We start from the raw sequence: 19,192 nt of genomic DNA on the forward strand, positions 1-19,192 counted from the left end.
CCTTATGATTTCTTGAATTAATAAATTAAATGACTGTCTGGAAATAGAAAAACCTGACATTATGGGAATTGTGGAGAAAAAACTGAAAGGCTCTCTATCAACATGTATGGTGGGACAAGGTCTATACAACCACTGGGTGAAAAATAGAACAGATAAACAGGGAAGAGGAGTCATGATACTGGCCAAAAAGAATTTGACAAAGATAAATGATGGCAAATATAATGTTTGATTAATTATAATTGAAGTTGTAAATAAAAATATGAAAAGTAGAAAATTTGTAGTAGTATATGTGCCACCAAAAACACAGGTTTGGTCTGATAGTGTCTGATAGTGATCATTCTAAATTAATGGAAGACACAATGAATGTTCTAAATGGGTTACTGAAAGAGGGTGGCAACATAGTAATTATGGGTGACTTTAACACAAAGTATATAATCTGGGAAGAAATGATAGTAAAAGGGGGAGAAGAACTTTGGAGCAACATTCTGCTGGATATGACCATCAAATATACCTTAACACAATGGATTAAGGAAAATATTAGATATAGAAACAATGAGGAACCGTCAAAACTAGACTTAGTATTCATTTCTGAACCTGATATTGTGAACAATTGGGAAGAGTGACCACATACTAATAGAGTTTGAATTAAAAGAATAAAACGATGAGAAGGAATGAAAAACATAGAGAAGGAAAGTTAATGTACAACAAAACAGATTTTGTAAAACTTAGAAAAAAATTCCAAAACACAAACTGGGATAAATTTTCCAAAGATGGAAGACAAATGGAACATATTTAAAGAAAAGTACAAGAAAGGAATTGATAAATATGTACCAAAAAGAGATTTATATAAGTGTTGGCATAACAAAAGGTGCAGTGAGGCTAAAGACAGAAGAGACAAAGCCTGGAAAAGATGGAAAAAAGACAAAAAAAATCCAAATGGCAAACATATATAAAACTTTGGAACAAATATGTGAATATACGGTGGAAAGAAAAAAGAAACTATGAAAAAGATATTATAGACAAATGTAAGGATCAACCTAAACTCTTTTACAGATATGTAAATGATAAATTAAAAGACAAACACGAAATTGTAAAACTGTATGAAGGAGATAAAGAATATATAGATGACATAGAAACGGCTGAAGTTATAATCAGACACTTCAGGAATGTTTTTACAATTGAGAGCTTACAAATTTGGGAAGATAGATGAGAAAGATCCCCTAAAATGAAAGAAATAAAGGTAAGACAGAATGAAGTAAGAGACAAAATAAAAAACCTAGATGTTAAGAAATCACATGGACCGGATGGAATTGCAAATTGGATACTGAAGGAGTGTATGGATGAACTAATGGACAAATTATACATAGTAATAGACTTCTCACTCAAAGAAGAGGAAAGGTACCGCAAGATTGGAAAGATGCAAACATTGTACCAATATATAAGGGAGGAAACAAAGAAGATCCTACAAACTTCAGACCAGTATCCCTAACAAGCACAGTAGCAAAAATATGCAAATAGGTTATCAGGAGCAAATGGATCAAACACTTGGGATAAATATTAAACCCTAAACAATTTGGCTTTAGAAGTGGAAGAACGTGTACCACAAACTTTATATGTTTTTATTCAAGATTAATAGAGATAATACAAGAAAGAGATGGCTGGGCAGATTGTGCCTTCTTGGACTTGCAGAAAGCTTTTGACAAAGTAACACATAAAAAGCTAATAAGAAAAATTTAAATAGGAGGAATACAAGGTAAGCTACTGGAATGGATGAAAGATTTCTTAAGTGGGAGAAAAATGAGAGTGGTACTTAGAGACAAAACCAGAACTGGGAAGATGTGATAAGTGGCATCCCGCAAGGCTCTGTATTGGCTCCTTTAATGTTTGCCATATATATAAATGATATGGATGAGGGAGTGAAGTGTTACATGAACTTCTTTGCTGATGATGCCAAATTACTCAAGAGAGTAAGCACAGTAGAAGACTGCAGATCACTACAAGAAGACCTAGACAAAATATGTGAATGGAGTCAGAGGTGTGAAGTGAACTTTAACATTAAGAAATGTAGTATAATGGAATTTGAAAAAAGCAAAAATAGAATATCGGGTCAATATAAAATTGGTACCAAGGCAGTCAAAAAAAGTCGACTCAGAAAGGGACCCGGGAGTGATTATCTCAAGTGACCTGACACCTGATAAACATGTCAATAAATTAGTTGGAAAGACTTTTAACTTATTATGATCAATGAAAGTGGCCTTCAACTACATGGACAAAGAAATGGTAAAGAAAATATGGACAAAGAAATGGTAAAGAAAATATGGACAAAGAAATGGTAAAGAAAATAGTGGTTGCACTGATAAGACCTAAATTGGAGTATGCTGTGACACTATGGGCACCTAGTACAAAAAAAGAAAGAAGAAGAAGAAAAAAAACAAAAAAAACACTCAAACTTGACATACAAACAAAGATTGGATAAATTACATCTATCAACACTAGAACAGAGAAGAGAAAGAGGTGATTTGCTGACCATTTACAGAATTATGAAAGGGATGGAAGTTCTTGATAGAGATCACTTATTAAAATGGGACAGAAGAGAAACAAGAGGACCCGAGAAGCTAAAGAAGGACAGTTACAGAAAAGATTTGAAAAAGAATAGCTTCCCACAGTGATTGATGTCTGGAACAAAATATACGGGGAAACAGTGAGTGCCAAAACTATACAAGATTTTAAGAACAAACTGGATGCAGAGAGATATGAAAATGTCCCATAAAATACAACTAGGTGAATACATGGATGAGGAAATGGTAAAGAAGATACTAGTTATACTGGTAAGTCCAAAATACGCAGTGTCTTTATGGACACCTAGTAAAAAAAGCAAAACAAGAAGAAAAAAAAAAAAAAAAAAAAAAAAGGGAATTCAAAGAGCAATGACAATGAGGGCACCAACACTTTGCAAGTGGTACTCTCTTGCAGGATGTAACACTTCACCCCATACCATACAACACATAATGGAAGACTGCATTATACACAATCATGCATGCAAACAACACAACATACACTCTATAAAGGATTTGTGGGAAAACCCAGTTTCGGCTGTGGCATTCCTTGGGGAGACGGGACTGCTCGGATAGACAGTCTAGGGAACGACAACAACAATGCTTTGCAAGTCGACATACAAACAACTCTAGAACAAAGAAGAGGAAGAGGTGATTTGATAACTATCTACAGAATTATGAAAGGGATAGAAATCCTTGATAGGGATGACCTACTAAAATGGGACAGAAGAAATACAAGAGGACACAAGAAGAAACTTAAGAAAGACTATTACAGAAGAGATCTGGAAAAAAAAAAACTTTCCACATAGTCATAGATACATGGAACAAAGTGAAAGAGGAAACAGTGAGTGCTAAAACTATATATGATTTTAAGAAAGAACTGGATGTGGAAAGATACAACAGTGGGTCACTACAAGCATAGTTCTCCTCCCGTAAAATACAACTAGGTAAATACACCCAAAAGCACTCATACACAATACATTCTTTAAATATATTAAAACAAATATCAACAGCATCACAAACACATGGAACTGCAACATTTTCCACATGAATACAACATGCACATAGCACTAACACAGAAACAAAACCAACACCTCAATCCATACTACCCACTTTCTCTGAATACACCAAAATCAGAGAAGACAACAATCACCACAAAGAAGAAAAAATAATATTAACACAGCACCATTCTTTTCTTCAACAAAAGAAACTGAACAATCAGGAATCCACATCTGACCAAAAATAATCACAATCCAAATATTAATAAAGAAAACAACTTAAAATATCACAAAGATCTACATACCACCATCAACTCTAACTTTTCAATGCAGTAACAAACCCGTCTGGGGTATTGGCTGCATATTATTGTGGCAAGGTAGCATGCAGTTGATACTTTAGGGTCTATATGGGGGCGCCCCTACGGACCAGAGCCACACATCATTTTGTCTGTGATAGAGGAAAACTCTGTTCATAGAGAAATGACGACACTTTTATACTACGACTGTCCTTCAATTATGCTGTCCCCCAAACCCTTGTTACTGTCCTGTATTATTTCTCTGAATATTCATTTCCTTTTTTTGCCTACCCTGTGGTGGGGGAAAAGAATGCTACCACCAAGTCTTTCCACTTGAGTCATAAAGGGCAACAAAAAATGGGACAGGGGATTGGATTAGGAGTCCTACTACCAGTAGCCCCAAAGGGGACATTCCTAAAAAAAGTAAAGGCATAAGAGGGTCTGGGAGTTTTCCAACCAGTACCCTAAGGTTTGGGTCTTTTAATGTGCATGGATATGGTACAGATGAGAGTAAAAGGGAAGAGATAGGCAGTATGTTTGTAAGAGGAAAGATGGATGTGCTGGCTTTGAGTAAAATCAAAATGAGTGGGAGGGGCAAGTGTGAGTTTGGGAGTGATGTTGGGAGGTATTCAGGAGTGAAGGGGTGGCTATACTAGTAAGTGAAGAGATAGGTAAGCATGTAGTGGAGTGGAAGGAGGTTTCTTCAAGGTTGATATGGATGAAGGTGAAGCTGCGAAGGGAGATGTGGGTTGTTGTAAGTGCATATGGGACTGGTAGTGAGAAGAGCGTGGAGGAAAGGGAGGCTTTTTGGGTAGATTTAAATGAGTGCATAGAGGGATTAGGGAGAAATGTCAATGTAGTTGTATTGGGAGACCTTAATACTAGGATAGAAAATGAACCAATAGACAGAGTGATTGTGAAGTATGGAGTTCCAGATAAAAATCATAGTGGAGAATTGAGGGTGGAGATGTGTCCTGAAAGAGAGTTGATGATAGCAAATACAGTATTTAGGAAGAAAGTCAAGCATAAGTACACATGGGAGAGGGTGGTGGATGGAAGGGTGGCAGATAGAGCATTAATGGACTATATAGTAGAGACCAGGAGTATGGTAGGAAGAGTTAAGGATGTACATATCCTAAGGGGAGAGAGTGGGAACCTCAGATCATTTTCTGGTGGAAGGTAAATTGAGAGAGGAGAATAGGTGGAGAAAGAGGAAAAGGGCAGAAGGTAGGGAGGTACTTAGAGTGAACTGATTAAATGAGAAAGAAAAGGAGAATGAGTATAAGAAGTTGAGAGAGGAGTGGAGTGGGAGATAGTGAAGGATAGAGTAGAACTAGGCGTGAAGGAGGAATGGGGATGGTTAAAGGAGGGAGTCCGAAGGTGTACATAGATTTTGTGTGGAACAAAGAGGGCGGGAGGAAATAGAAGGAAGGGTAGCAAGGGGATTTCTCCACATCTTCTCCTTTTCTGCATGAGGGGACGGAGAGGGGTGTCGCCGAACTAATGAAGCGGCCTTGCTGTGAATGTGCTGTGTCTTGCAACACTGCTTCTGACCCAGGGCAGTGGACAGGATGCAGGGATGACCCATCATCCAGGAGGTGCCAAAATGAGAGGGAGGGAGGAGGGTGGAGGGGAGTGGAATATGTAGGAGATGGAATGGGTGGGAGTGGTTTCTATACCTTTTTCTTTTTGGCTAACCCCTTGTGAGGGGGAAAAAGCCTTTGGTATGTGTATGTATGTAACAAACCACATACTGGCAGGTGACATGAACACACATACAGGCTTTACACATACAGTAGACCAAAGACTGACTTTGGAACAGAGAAGAGAAAGAGGTAACCTGATGACCATTTACAGAATCATGAAAGGCACAGAAGTCCTTGATAGAGAGGACTTATTAAATTGGGATAAGAGAAATACAAGGGGATGCAAAAAGAAACTCAAAAATTATAGTTATAGAAGACCTAGAAAAAAAGTTTTCCACGCAGAGTTGTGGATATCTGGATCAAACTGGATAAAACAAAAGTGTGTGCAAAAACTTTACACGAATTTAAGAACAAACCAGACACTGCAAGATAAAAAGATGGGACACCATGAACATAGCTCCCCTTCCCGTATGATACAACTAGGTAAATACATCTCTAATATCTCTCCACTACAGTTCGTTTACGACATTCCACACTCTCCACTCACACCTATTTCTTGCCCTCTCCCATCCCTGTTCAACAAACATTCCCTTTCTACCCAAGGCCCTTTTCTCCCCATCCATCCATCTATCCCAATTCTTGGTCTTCCCTTTCAGTTCACTACATCCACCTCTATTTTCCGTGCACTCCTTTTTGCTAGTTTTTCTTTACTCAATTCTTTCATAATAGATGTGTCAAAAGTTCCTTTCTCACTATTATGGGAGGTGCCCAAGTTAATAAATACATTTATCCTTCATCCATCCCTCACCCATCAAAGAAAAAAGAAGAAAATATATATATATATATATAGATAGATAGATATATATATATATATATATATATATATACATATATATATACATATATATATATACATATATATATGTGTATTTGCTTTCCATTAAAAAAAAAAAAAAAAAAAAAATGCTTTCCATCAGCTTTTCAAGGATGAAGGATCCCAGTTCTTGACACATTTACAGAAAGACAACATTACAGCAGAGCCCAAGAGCCAAAACTAACTGGTTTACTTCCTCTTTATAACATGGCAATCCCCCCTCATCCACTTGAGCAAAGCAAAGAAAAAATATCTTCAGGCTGCATCATCCCCTCATCCATTCACAACATTGCCTGTCATTATAACAACTTGAAAAATTCTACTTAAAATAATAAAAAGCTGAAAAATAGTTGAATCTTATTTACTCCAGCAAAACAACATTAATCGCAAAACTAATTGTTACTCACCAGCATTATGTTTGACTTCGGCAATTTCCTGTTGATGTCTCCAGTTTGCTCTCTCTAATTCTAATTGTATGGCCTTCACTTGTGCTTCTGGTGAACCACAATTGGCTAAATCTCTGATAATATCTTCTAAGGTGGCTCTCATAAGCTCAGCTAATTTGTGAGAGTATTTATGTAGGTCAGTCGACAAGGGTCCAGCATCAGGTGGTAAGTGTCGAGTGGGAGGACCTCCTCCAGGACCTGCCGCCCCTGGCATCCGTCCACCTCCCATCATCATTCCCCCTGGTCCTGGACCCCCCATCATCCGCACATGGGGGCCAGGTCCTCCCATCATAGGTCCTCTCACTCCAGCCATTCCCATCAGCTGACCACCTGGAGGAGGTGGACCAAAGACACCTCGAGAGGTCAGTGGAGGGGCTCCACTGGTGGACGGACCCATAGGCTGGGAGAGGGGAGGTGGTGGTGGGATTGCTTCACTTGCTGGGATGAGAGGAGGAACAGCTGGGGATGACCCTGAACCACTTTTGTTGGTGGCTGAGGAACTTGCAGTTGTACTGGTGGCAGCAACTGAAGACGTAGAGGGGGCAACAGTTGACTTACTTTTCTGTCGATCCGCTCCACTTGCCACCGGAATGATAGATATGGATGGACTAAGCCTTGTGGTGTCAACTCCAGAAGGCATTTTCACTTTGTCCTTCTCTGTGTCCTTTTCTTTCTCTTTCTCCTTATCCTTGTCCTTATCTACAGCTTTGGTTACACTAACACTTGAACTTATGCTCGGGGTACTACTAGATTCTTTGGCCGTATTGTCAGTTGAAGAATCAGCATCAGCCTTCACACCTTCCTCGTCACTCTTATTCTCTGAACTTTCCTTGTCTTTCACTTCCTCCAAGTCCTTAGCCACTGATATAGTAACATTCGCACTGTTATTCTTACTCTCTACTGACTTAACATCAAGACGCTTGATTTCAATTGTGCCCATATTTTGTACTAATTTGACAGCTTCCATCAATGAATTTTTCTTTTCACCATCTTTGTCATTTTCACTTTCTGTACTTCCTTTATCTTTCTCTTCTTTTTCTGCTTTTGCTTCACTTTTATCAATTTTTTCTTCACTAGAATACTTAACACTTTTCTCACTTTTTAGTTTTGCATTCTCTTTATTAGCACTATACCTCCTAACAATGACTGACCCTATTCTTTCCATTTTGTCATCCATATTTTCTTTAGACGAAGAGTCTTCCTCATCCTCAGATACATCCATTTTCGTCATCACTTCTTTTGTAGGTTCTTCTTCACACTCCATTTTCTCTGTAGGTGCTTCTGTTCCCTCCACAGCCATCTCCTCCTCTTTCTGCTCCTCTTCCTCCTCCATTTCCTCCTCCTCTTCCTCCTCTACTTCTTCTTCCTTGTCATCCTCTTCTTCCTTCTCTTCCTCTTTTTCTTCTTCTTTTTCTTCATCTTCCTTCTCGTCTTCTTGTTCCTCTTCATCTTCTAGTGGATCCTCCTTTAATTCCTCCTCCTCTTCTTCCCTATTTGGCCTTTCATCCTTCTCATTGTCATCATCATCTGCAGTTTCATCTATTCTAAGATTGATAGACTCACTTTCATCCATGTCCTCCTCCTCTTCCTCCTCCTCCTCTTCTTCTTCCTCTTCCTCCTCCTCCTCTTCTTCCTCCTCATTACCCTCCCCCACTGGATCACTTTGAAACGCATCACCCACACTCTTTTCCTCTTCATCTAACACATCTCTTTCCTCCAATTCATTACTCACCTGATTATTATCTCCCTCAAGACTATTAGGTTCACTTTCACAATCATTTTCATCATTTGGTTCCCCATCAATATCTCTAGATAAATCACTATTCTTTTCATTTTCCTCTTCTTCTTCCTCCTCCTCTTCCTCCTCATCTTCACTGTCATCACCCTTCTCTTCCTCTACACCATTTTCCTCATCGGATTCGTTAACATGTTTCTCTTTTTCTACATCGTCATCACTATCACAACCATTTTCTTCACAATTTTCGTTAAGCTCGACAGTCACCCGGTACTTATCCAATTCACTAATGTCTTCTTCCTCCATCTGTGTCCTCCTGTCTAATACTGCATTCACTAGTTCCCCACCCTCGTCCCCATGTTCACTATCTTTGTCATCTACTTCGTTGTTATCATCTTTGGCATGTTCAATTTCGTCTTTCATATCACTGTCATCAATAACTTTCTCTTTAATTTCCTCACCACTTTCCTCACTATCCACCTCTTCATTATCCACTTTCTTTTCTTCACCAATATCATTCTGATCTTCCTCTTCCTCTTCTTCCTCCTTCACACCATTCTGCTGTTCATCAAATGTCTTCCCTTCTTCCTCTTCCTCCATCTCCTCTTCTACACCTCCATACACTTCCTTCACAGGTACACTATCCTCCTGCTTAATTTCCTCTTTGGTTTTGTCTACTTCCTCTTCCTCCTCCTCTTCCTCCCTCTCTACTGTTTCCTTTGTACTTGCACTTTCATCAGCTATACTGCCAACTTCACTAGGAACATCAGTCTCTGTTTCCATGCCAACTGACGAGGAAGGCCGCGATTTCCTTTGTCTCCTACTGGAACTGTAGCTGTCTGTGGAAGCTATGGAGGAGGTCTCATCATCTGTAAGAATGGGAGATTATCATTCAATTGAACATTCTTGAACTATATAGCGAGTGTTTCACCTAAAGACCCTTACATACATTTAACAACTTGTGCAGTAGATTTAGGTACATCACAAATATTGAATGAAACTGTTTTTCACCAATTCTTGACCCTAACCTTTCGAAAGTTAAAATCTACATATTCTCTTCTGTTTAATACTAAAAATAATTTCATCTTGATGGGAAGGGGAGGATGGTATCCCAGCCTGAGGGTCTAAACCAGTCAAGAACCCATCTTGTTTAAAATCTACCTTTCCGATGGATAAAATCTAATAAAGTTTACCATATTGAAGGGATTAGTAAACTTTTTATCATACTGCTTACACAAATATAAATAACAATAATTCTATGAAAGTGAAACTTTATGGACAAAACATGAAATTAAATTTACCTTATTTCTGTTCTCATATCTTCTATATTTTACCAAGCATAGTGGGGTAATCAAAAGATCCTAAACTCAAGTTCTACTGAATTAAATACCCTATTAGTCCAATTATGGAGAACTGGTGAGAGTTAACAAATTGAATAAGAAGGAAAAGAAGGAATACCTGGAGCTGAGAGAAGTATGGGAGATGATGAGGGTGAGAGGGAAGGTAGTAGAAGAACGAGTATGTTTTAAGGAGGAAGTCACAAAGTATGCAAAGAGGGTATTTGGGACAAGGAGGGTGGGAGGGAGGAAGAGCAGTAAATGATGGGATGAAGAGGCGATGGTGGAAACATTAGAGAAAAAGTGAGCATATGTAGTTTGGTTGTAAGGTTGGACTACAAAAGCAAAGGAGAGGTACGAGAGAAAAAGCAATATGTAAGATAACGGAGGCAAAAAGGAGAAATGTACAAGTAAAATGGGGTAGGCATATTACAGAAAGTTTGAAAAGAATATAAAGATATTTTGGAAGGAAGTCAAGAGAGTGAGGGGAGGGGAGTCAGGTACAAAGGAAAAGGTAAAAGGTAGGAAGTCAAGAGAGTGAGGGGAGGGGAGTCAGGTACAAAGGAAAAGGTAAAAGGTGCACATGGATAGCCTATATGTTAATGGAGGTGAAGGCTGTAAGAGGAAGATGGGTAGAGTATTTCAGAGAGGTGTTGAATGCAGAGGAGTTTAGGACTCTAGCAGTGGAAGCTAGCAAAATGATTGTGTTGGAAGAAGAGGATGACAGGGATATAGGTAAAGATGAGGTACAAAGAACATTGAAAATGATGATAGCTTGTAAGGCAGCTGAGTTGGTTGGGTGTCATGCACACAGTATGAAAAAAAAGAGGAACAGTTACACTGGATTGACTAGTGAGGTTGTTCAATGTGTGCCTAAGTGATGGGAGTATGACAAGGGACTGAAAGAATGCCTGTATAGTTTCACTTTACCAAGAAAATGGGAACAAATGTGAATGTAGTCATTTTAAAGGGATCAGTTGGTTAAGTGTAGTTGGAAAGGCATGTGGGGAGGAATGGGGTTTAACTGAGAACATTGGGATGGGAATAGAGGGAGTAATTTGTGAGGAACAGTGAACAGGAGACAGGGATGAACCTTCATCTACGAAGAGCTAAGGTGAGAGGGAAACAAGGGTGGTGGATGCAAGTGAAGTGGGTGTGTGCCTTGACTGGCTCTGTTACAAGGGGAAAAAAGCCTTACAAAAAGAGTTGGATATTACAGTATATACCAAAGGCATCTTCCCCTTTATAAGGGAGGTATCCAGCTGAGGCACAACCTCACCCACCCACTCCACTACCCTTAGTTAATAATAATCACTCAAAGAAAAGACAATATGAACATAAATTGCCCATAATCAAAAGTAAATAAAATTTTCTACAGAAATTTTGTGTGATCAAGTTTTAAAGTCACTCAAATTGAAGACCCCATATAGGATACTGACTGCACATGCAGTCAATACATTAGACACACTCCTACAGCATTCAATCAAGACCAGTGACTAATCTCCATTCACAGAAGAATACTCATCACTCTTAACTTCTACTATCCCTCCTTCATATTCTATCTACATACCAAGGGCTTTCTCCCTCTTATAATGGAGGTAAATGCAAGGGTAGTGGGTCAGGGACTGGAGATGATTAAAGAAAATGGAGAAAAGTGGGAGATAAGCCAGCTGTTGTTTGCGGACGACACTGCACTTATAGCAGGCTCAGAGGAGGGATTGAGGAAGTTGGTGACAGAGTTTGGGAGAGTGTGTGAAAGAAGGAAGTTGAAGATATATGTGGGTAAAAGGTGATGAGATGTTCAAGGGGAGAAAGTGGCAGCAGACTGGAAGTGAGTATTAAAGGAGAGAGACTGGAGGAAGTGGATAGTTTTAGATACTTGGGTCCGAATGTGGCAGGAAAGGGAGGAGTGGAGGTAGAGGTAGAATGTAGATTGAGAGAAGCGAGTAAATGCCTTGGTAGATTAAAAAGTGTAATGAGAAATAGACATTTGGGAATGGATGCTAAGAGGAGATTATATGAAGGAGTGATTGTACCAACAGAACTGTATGGGGCAGAAGCATGGAACATAAGAGAGGAAGAGAGAAGGAGTTTGAATGTGTTTGAGATGAGGTGCCTGAGAAGTATGATAGAGGTTACTAGGCTGGGTATAGTGAAAAATGAGGAGGTGAGGAGGAGAATGGGGGTGGAAAGGGAGTTAGGAGATGGTTGATGAAAGAGTATTGGGATGGTTTGGATACATGGAAAGAATGAGAGAAGAAAGATTAGTAAAAGAGTTGTGGAAGATAGAGGAGGAAGGAGTGAACATGAGGGGGCGACCATGGATGAGATGGATGGATGGGGTAAAAGGGGCATTGGGAAAGAGGGGAATGTCTGAGGAGGAAGGGTGAATGGAGAATAGTTGTGTAGGATGCTGTGATACATGAGGGGGAGTGGGTGGGGGTTGAAGGATGAAAGAGTATACATGAAAAATAAATTGACACAGTCTGAAGAGATTTCTCCCTGTGTTCTCCATTTCTGCATGAGGGGATGGAGAGGGGGGGGTCACCCATTTAATGAAGCAGCCTTGCTATGGATGCGCTGTCTTGCGACACTGCTTCTGACCCAGGGCAGTGGGCGAGATGCAGGGATGACCTGTCATCCAGGAGGAGCCAAGAAAAGAGGGAGGGAGGGGGTTGGATAGGGGTAGAGTGTGTGGAGATGGAATGGGTGGGAATGGTTTTTATGACTTTTTTTGGGCTACCTCCCTTATAAGGGGGGGGGAAAAAGCCTTTGGTATATGTATGTATGTATCTGGGTTGAAGAAAAGTCTGGATGGGTGGGAAGGACATCTTTTATCGTCAGAGCTTTCTGACTGGGATAAAATAAGAACAAATCTGAAAATGTAATTCTGAAAATCTGTGCCCATACCAAATCCCATTGGCTACCTGAGTGTCCTGATTGTCTGGAGAACGTTCTTGCCTGTGACCCCCTAACCCGAGGTAGAGGAGGTCCCTTATAACTTGGTAATAACATTTTAATTTGGTCTACATCATTAGGGTTGTAGCTAACTCGATGAGGAGCGTGTCGGAACTTTCCATATTTTTGTTTAAGTTTGGAAATATGTTCATTAACCTGGAAGAGAAGACAAATATTTTTAAAAGAAAACTAACAGTTACTAAATGAGTCCTGAATGCAAGATACTTGTAAAAACTGAGAAACAAATACAAAAACACATAATTCTTAATTGGAATATCTCATACCTCTACTAAACATGACTCTAGGGTCTTGTTGCGGTTTTTTAAAGGAGTTGGCATCTGCTCAGAAAACAGGAAACATTCTTTGACTGGTACCCAAGATCTGAAGAAAAAAGAAGAAATTACTTTTTCTTTTTAATTAATAAAACATTTCATTAGCTTTAGCTTCCTCTGCTCTAATGATACCAATCTATCATTAGACTCCCCTAAGACATATACTTGCTTCCCTCATTCTACAATTTACCTCCACCTCCACTCCTCCCTTGCCTGCCACATGTGACTCCAAATACCTAAAATATCCACTTCCTCCAGTCTCTCTCTTCTAAGACTTCCAACTTGCTCCCATCCTCTCCCTCTGTACATCTCATCACCTTACTTATACCCGCATTTACTTTCAATTTCCCAAACTCTGTCACTAACTGCCTTAACCCCTTCCATATGGTAACCCCTACGTGGGCGTCATGAGGAGTAAGTGGGTACGCGAGGATGCCGATGTCGGCATCTTGATTATATTAATTGTAGTTGTATCTGCATGACCCCTATACTCTGTAAACTGGCTTCATCATATTTTCTATGGTTATCAAAATTCATGGGTGAAAGAGAGAACAATCGATACAACGGTGACTTTATCTTTTATAATGAGAGTATTATGACGCAACATCGTACGTCTGGCAGCTAATGCTGCCCGCGAGATTTTGGCACGGAGTGAAGGGGTTAAACTCTCCTCTGACTCAGCCAGTGCAGTATCATCTGCAAACAACAACTGGTTCACCTCCTGGTTACCTCCACTGTCTCTAACCATCTCCAATTCTCTTCTCATTATCCTTGCACTTACCTCCTTACCACACCATCCATGTACATACGGACAGCCATGGCGACATGACACATCCCTGATGCACCCCCATCTTCACCTCAACCCACTTATCATCTCCATTACCAATCCTAACACAAGCTTGACTACTCTCTTTAAAATTCTTGACTGCCCTTAACCTCTTCAATACGAGTAAAATTCTCGCACTAAGCATCAGATGCCTGAAGTATGATGAATGATCCATCACAATACTCATGCATACATATACCAAAGGCTTTTCCCCCTACACGGGGGGGTTAGCCAAAAAGAAAAAGGCATAGAAATCACTTCCACCCATTCCATTTCCTATATATTCCACTCCCCTCCACCCTCCTCCCTCCCTCCATCACAATACTCACATTACAAAATATAAAGTCACTGCTGTATTACTCATTCTCTTTTACTCCGAGTAATAATAAACACAGAGATCATGATCAAAACAGTTCACAGAATTCAGGAGTCACTCAGCTACAACTACAAGATAAATATAGTCAAGATGCCAACACCAGCATCCTCGTATGGAAGAGGTTAACAGCTTTCCCCTAATCCAATATCACTGCAATACCTCCCACAGTGCCTTCCTGTCTACCTTGTCATAAGCCTTCTCCAAATCCATGAAGGTCCAAATAATATCCTTACCTTTTACCAAAAAATTATCGCAAATCTCTTACCATAAAAAATTTGATCCATGTACCCTCTACCTATCCTAAAACCACAATGCTCCTTGCTCCTCACCAATTATTCCCTGATCCTTTCCTAATCCTCTCAATTAAAACCCTCCCAACACCCTTTCCAACTACACTCAACAAATTATATACATGCATACATATACCACAGGCTTTTTCCCCCTTACAAGGGAGGTAGCCAGAAAACAAGGGCATAAAATCCACACCTACCTGTTCCATCCCCACATACTCCACTCCCATTCACCCCCCTTCCTCTTATCCTGGCTCCTCCTGGATGACGGGTCATCCCTGCATCTTGCCCACTGCTGTGTCAGAAGCAGTATTACAAGACACAGCACATCCATAGCAAGGCCGCTTCATTAAATCGGAGTATTACAAGACACAGCACATCCATAGCAAGGCCGCTTCATTAAATCGGCAACCCCCCCTCTCCATCTCCTCATATAGAAAAAGAGAAGACAGGGAGAGATCCCTTTGGGCTGCATCAAATTATTTTTTCACACATACAAACCGTGGAGTGTATTCAGGGATGGAATGGGTGGGAATGATTTTATGTCCTTTCCTTTTTGGCTACCTCCCTTGTAAGGGGGAAAAAGCCTTGGTATATGTATGTATGTACTCCCTCATCCCCCACCCACTCCCCCTCATGCATCACAGCATCATCCATATACAATCATTCTCCATTCACCCCCATTTTCTGTCTTCTGTTCTTCCTCAACAAACATTCCCCTCATTCCCAATGCCCCTTTTTACCCCATCCATCCATCCATCTCATCCTTGGTCGACACCTCATGTTCACTACTTCTACCTCTGCCTTCCACACCTTCTAATCTTTCTTCACTCATCTTTTCCATGTGTCCAAGCCATCCCAATACTTTTTCATCAACCCTATCTCCCAACTCCCTTTCCACCCCTGTTCTCCTCCTCACCTCATCATTTCTCACTCTGTCCAGCCTAGCAACCCCTATCATACTTCTCAGGCACCTCATCTAAAAACACATTCAAACTCCTCTCTTATGTTCCATGTTTCTGCCCCGTACAGTGCTGTTGGCACAATCACTTCTTCATATAATCTCCTCTTAGCATCCATTCCCAAATGTCTATTTCTCATTACACTTTTTAATCTCCCAAGGCATTTACTTGCTTCTCTCAATCTACATTTTACCTCCACCTCCACTCCTCCCTTTCCCACCATATTTGCACCCACGAATCTAAAACTATCCACTTCCTCCAGTCTCTCTCCCTTAATACTCACTTCCAGTCTGCTGCCACTTTCTCCCTTTGCATACCTCATCACCTTAATTTTACCCACATTTATTTTCAACTTCCTTCTTTCACACACCTTTCCAAACTCTGTCACCTACTTCCTTAACCCTTCCTCTGATCCTGCCACAAGTGCAGTGTTGTCAGCAAACAGCAACTGGCTTATCTCCCACTTTTCTCTATTTCCTTTAACCATATCCAATCCCCGGACCATTACCCCTGCATTAACCTCTTGCACCAACCCATCCATGTATAAATTGAACAGCCAAGGTGACATAACACATCCCTAGCGGAGTCACACCTTTATCTCAAACCACTCAGCCTCACCATTTATGGTTCTAACATCTGCATGTTTTACCTTTTCCTCTCTATCTGACTCAACCCCCTCACTCTTTACTTCCTCCCAAAACATCTTTTTATTCTTTTCAAAATTTTGTCAAACTCCTACCCCATTTCACGCCTGCTATCCTTTGTCTCCTTTGTCTTACATTTTCTTTTTTTTCTAGTACCTTCCACATGCTTCCCAACTCCTAAATGCTCACTTCTTTTCATCTACTGCAATCTTTTTACCTCATCATCCCACCACTCAATACCCTTCCTTTTGTCAATAGATCAATGAATTTTACTGAAATGATGATGAAATACAATCAATATGTCAACCAACTGATGGTAAGTTTTTATAACTGGATGCCCACAACACATATAAGCTAGCAACATTCCTCAGGCCTCATATTTCTGGAAAAAAAATATTGGGCTGCTATCTGTGTAGTGTGTGTATGTTGCTGTTCATGTCAATGGCTTAATGGTGAAGGTAGTGGTGGAGGAGGAGGACAAGAGGGAGGATGAGAGCAGCTTCTATTAGCTTTCTATATGTGAAAATGGGTGCAAATTAGAGAAGGTTGGTAGGAGATCTTAGGCATAGTCTGGAGACAGAATGCCAATGGCTACACCCTCAAGGAGAGGTGTGGGCTTATGGGTTTAAGAGATATGCAGTGGAAGTGAACACCCTTTACAATATATTCTTTCCACTGAACCATCTTTTGTACACGTTTACTGTTGGTCTCTTAAATAAAAATAAAAATGTAAGCAAGTAAATGTATAAAATACATGTAATCTATCATCCACCTTGTCCCTATCAGAAAAGTAAAAGTGCATAAAGTTTCACCTTAATCCCAAGATGCCCTTGGTCATGGTGCAGAAGACCCAAATAACAGGAGCACCCATACCAGAGCCCACTGAAAACCATACCACCAACCTGTCATGCCGCCCAAAGAACCGTGCATCCACTGAACCATCTTTCACTTTGACAGCTTTGGCTGGCCAGAAAGGGAAGCCCTTCAGTCTCGCCCATATCAAGGGATGAGCTGATCTCTGTAATATTAAGTCAATATGAAGTCTCTTAGAGAAGAAAAGACTACATTACATCTCTTACTACATTAAAGAACTTAAACTTAGTGCAAGAGGTATAGCAATATACTGAAACAATTTCAATCCCACAAAGAAACTACTATGAGGAGACCAATGATGACAAGTAGCAAGTGGTGGTCCTGCAAGACGGATGATAGAGAGAATCATTTCACTGCCCCCCTATTGTATGATGAGGTATTCAGTGCCCTGTGTGGTGACTGTGTCTAGTTGTGGTGGTGGTAGATGTTGCACATTACATACCTAGCCTTAAGTTCATGTTCAGTTCCAACTTAATATATGTCCTTGATTTCCAATTATAATTTAGAAATTTGAAATCATGCACTATTCTAGCTTGGGCTATATAACCTTCTAAGCTATTCCAAGTACCTATGCAACTACATGGAAAACTATATTTCTTCACATCCTTTAGAGTCATATTGTGGACCATTACTCTTTATATCAACACTGACATAACAGTAAGAACACCAGGAAGCAGAGATCAATATCCCTATCACAATAGTATGTTGTATGTAATTCAGTGAAATTCTCTATAATACCGTAAACTTACACAGGCTTCAGTAAACCAAGAATCTGGCTTTAGGTGAGCATTCATGTAACAATCTGGACAAGTCTCAATCTCACTCATCTCCTGCTTGAGAATTTTTAACAACGTTCTTGCAACTGAAGTGACTTTTGAATTCGCTGAAATAAAGAAAAAGTCATGTAAGAACCTGTGAAAATACATTATAACAATCAAATGCATTTCTCCCAAACTTCGTCATCTCACAATAAGGAGGGAACTGTTGACATATCCTTAAAAAGGTGAGCTAGCCTTCAGATAACACAAAAGGGAAAGATGGGATTTACTTGACAAGTAACAATCACATTAGTATGATTGTGTTCAGGCCACCATCCAGTAATGAAAATTAAGTTGTACCAACACAGAACCAGCCTTGCCACAAACTGAAATTATTCCAGAGGAAATCACGCCACATAAAATAATGAACACCATCTTACACTGTTTGCTCTCACTCTGTTCGGACACCAACAGAACATCACTTCTTTGAGTGAAATGTACATACATACATACATATACCAAAGCTTTTTCCCCCTTACAAGGGAGGTAGCCAAAAAGGGAAAGGCACAAAATCATTTCCACCCACTCCATCCCCGAACACACCCCACACCATTCCACCCTCCCTCCCATCTGAGCACCTCCTGGATGACGGGTCATCCCTGCACCTTGTCCACTGCCCTGGGTCAGAAATGAAATGTGAAATGTAGGCCAAACAATAGGCTGTTACCAGTTATCTGAAGGTTGTGAGTCTCCATCAAAAGACACCTGATAGGACCTTTATATTAACCTGAGTCCTTTCTCATCCATTCAACCTCTATCCCCAGTCTCTTTATAATTGTTTTTTTGTCTATTTCATTCTCCATTTTCCTGTTCTCTCTCTGGGGCTATCCCCCATGTAAGGGGAAAAAGAGCCTTTAGTATATGTATGGTATATGTATGTCTCTGGGGCAATTTTAAAGCTGAATGGTGACCTAAACATAAGACATACTAATGTGGTTCTTGCATGTTGTAGGAGGGATTTCTCTGTTGGGCTGATTATGTCTTGGGAGTTTCCTGCAGCATGGAGTTTGGTGGTTGGTCTTGGAATCATTATTTTGTGATATGAGTGTGCATGTGTTTTATATGTATGTGCTGTATGATGCTGGTGGATGGTAGTTGAAGATGTCTCAGTAGTATGCTATCTGTGTGGGTTTTTATATTCCAGTCAATTGGTTAAGCCTGTGTGATGAAGAAAAATTATTGGCTCTCTGGCCCAGTCTGGAAACCAGGGGCTGCACCTCCTTGAA

General features: G+C 40.1%; 1 protein-coding gene across 15 annotated transcripts in view; it reads right to left on the minus strand.

The window, feature by feature from the left end:
- Window positions 1-19,192, minus strand: part of LOC143029071 (uncharacterized) — a 123,555-nt gene that overhangs the window by 51,989 nt on the left and 52,374 nt on the right. For all 15 annotated transcript variants that reach the window (XM_076191434.1, XM_076191422.1, XM_076191424.1 and 12 more), the window contains 5 exons: window positions 17,898-18,031; window positions 17,178-17,293; window positions 13,130-13,226; window positions 12,815-13,001; window positions 6,777-9,419 (listed from right to left, as the gene is read on the minus strand). In XM_076191434.1, coding sequence (XP_076047549.1) covers window positions 6,777-9,419; window positions 12,815-13,001; window positions 13,130-13,226; window positions 17,178-17,293; window positions 17,898-18,031 — 3,177 coding nt within the window. The remainder of the gene's footprint in view (window positions 1-6,776; window positions 9,420-12,814; window positions 13,002-13,129; window positions 13,227-17,177; window positions 17,294-17,897; window positions 18,032-19,192) is intronic.

The sequence above is a fragment of the Oratosquilla oratoria genome, chromosome 10, assembly GCF_046742065.1.
Source record: "Oratosquilla oratoria isolate Oo_2021 chromosome 10, ASM4674206v1, whole genome shotgun sequence".
Lineage (NCBI taxonomy): Eukaryota > Metazoa > Arthropoda > Malacostraca > Stomatopoda > Squillidae > Oratosquilla > Oratosquilla oratoria.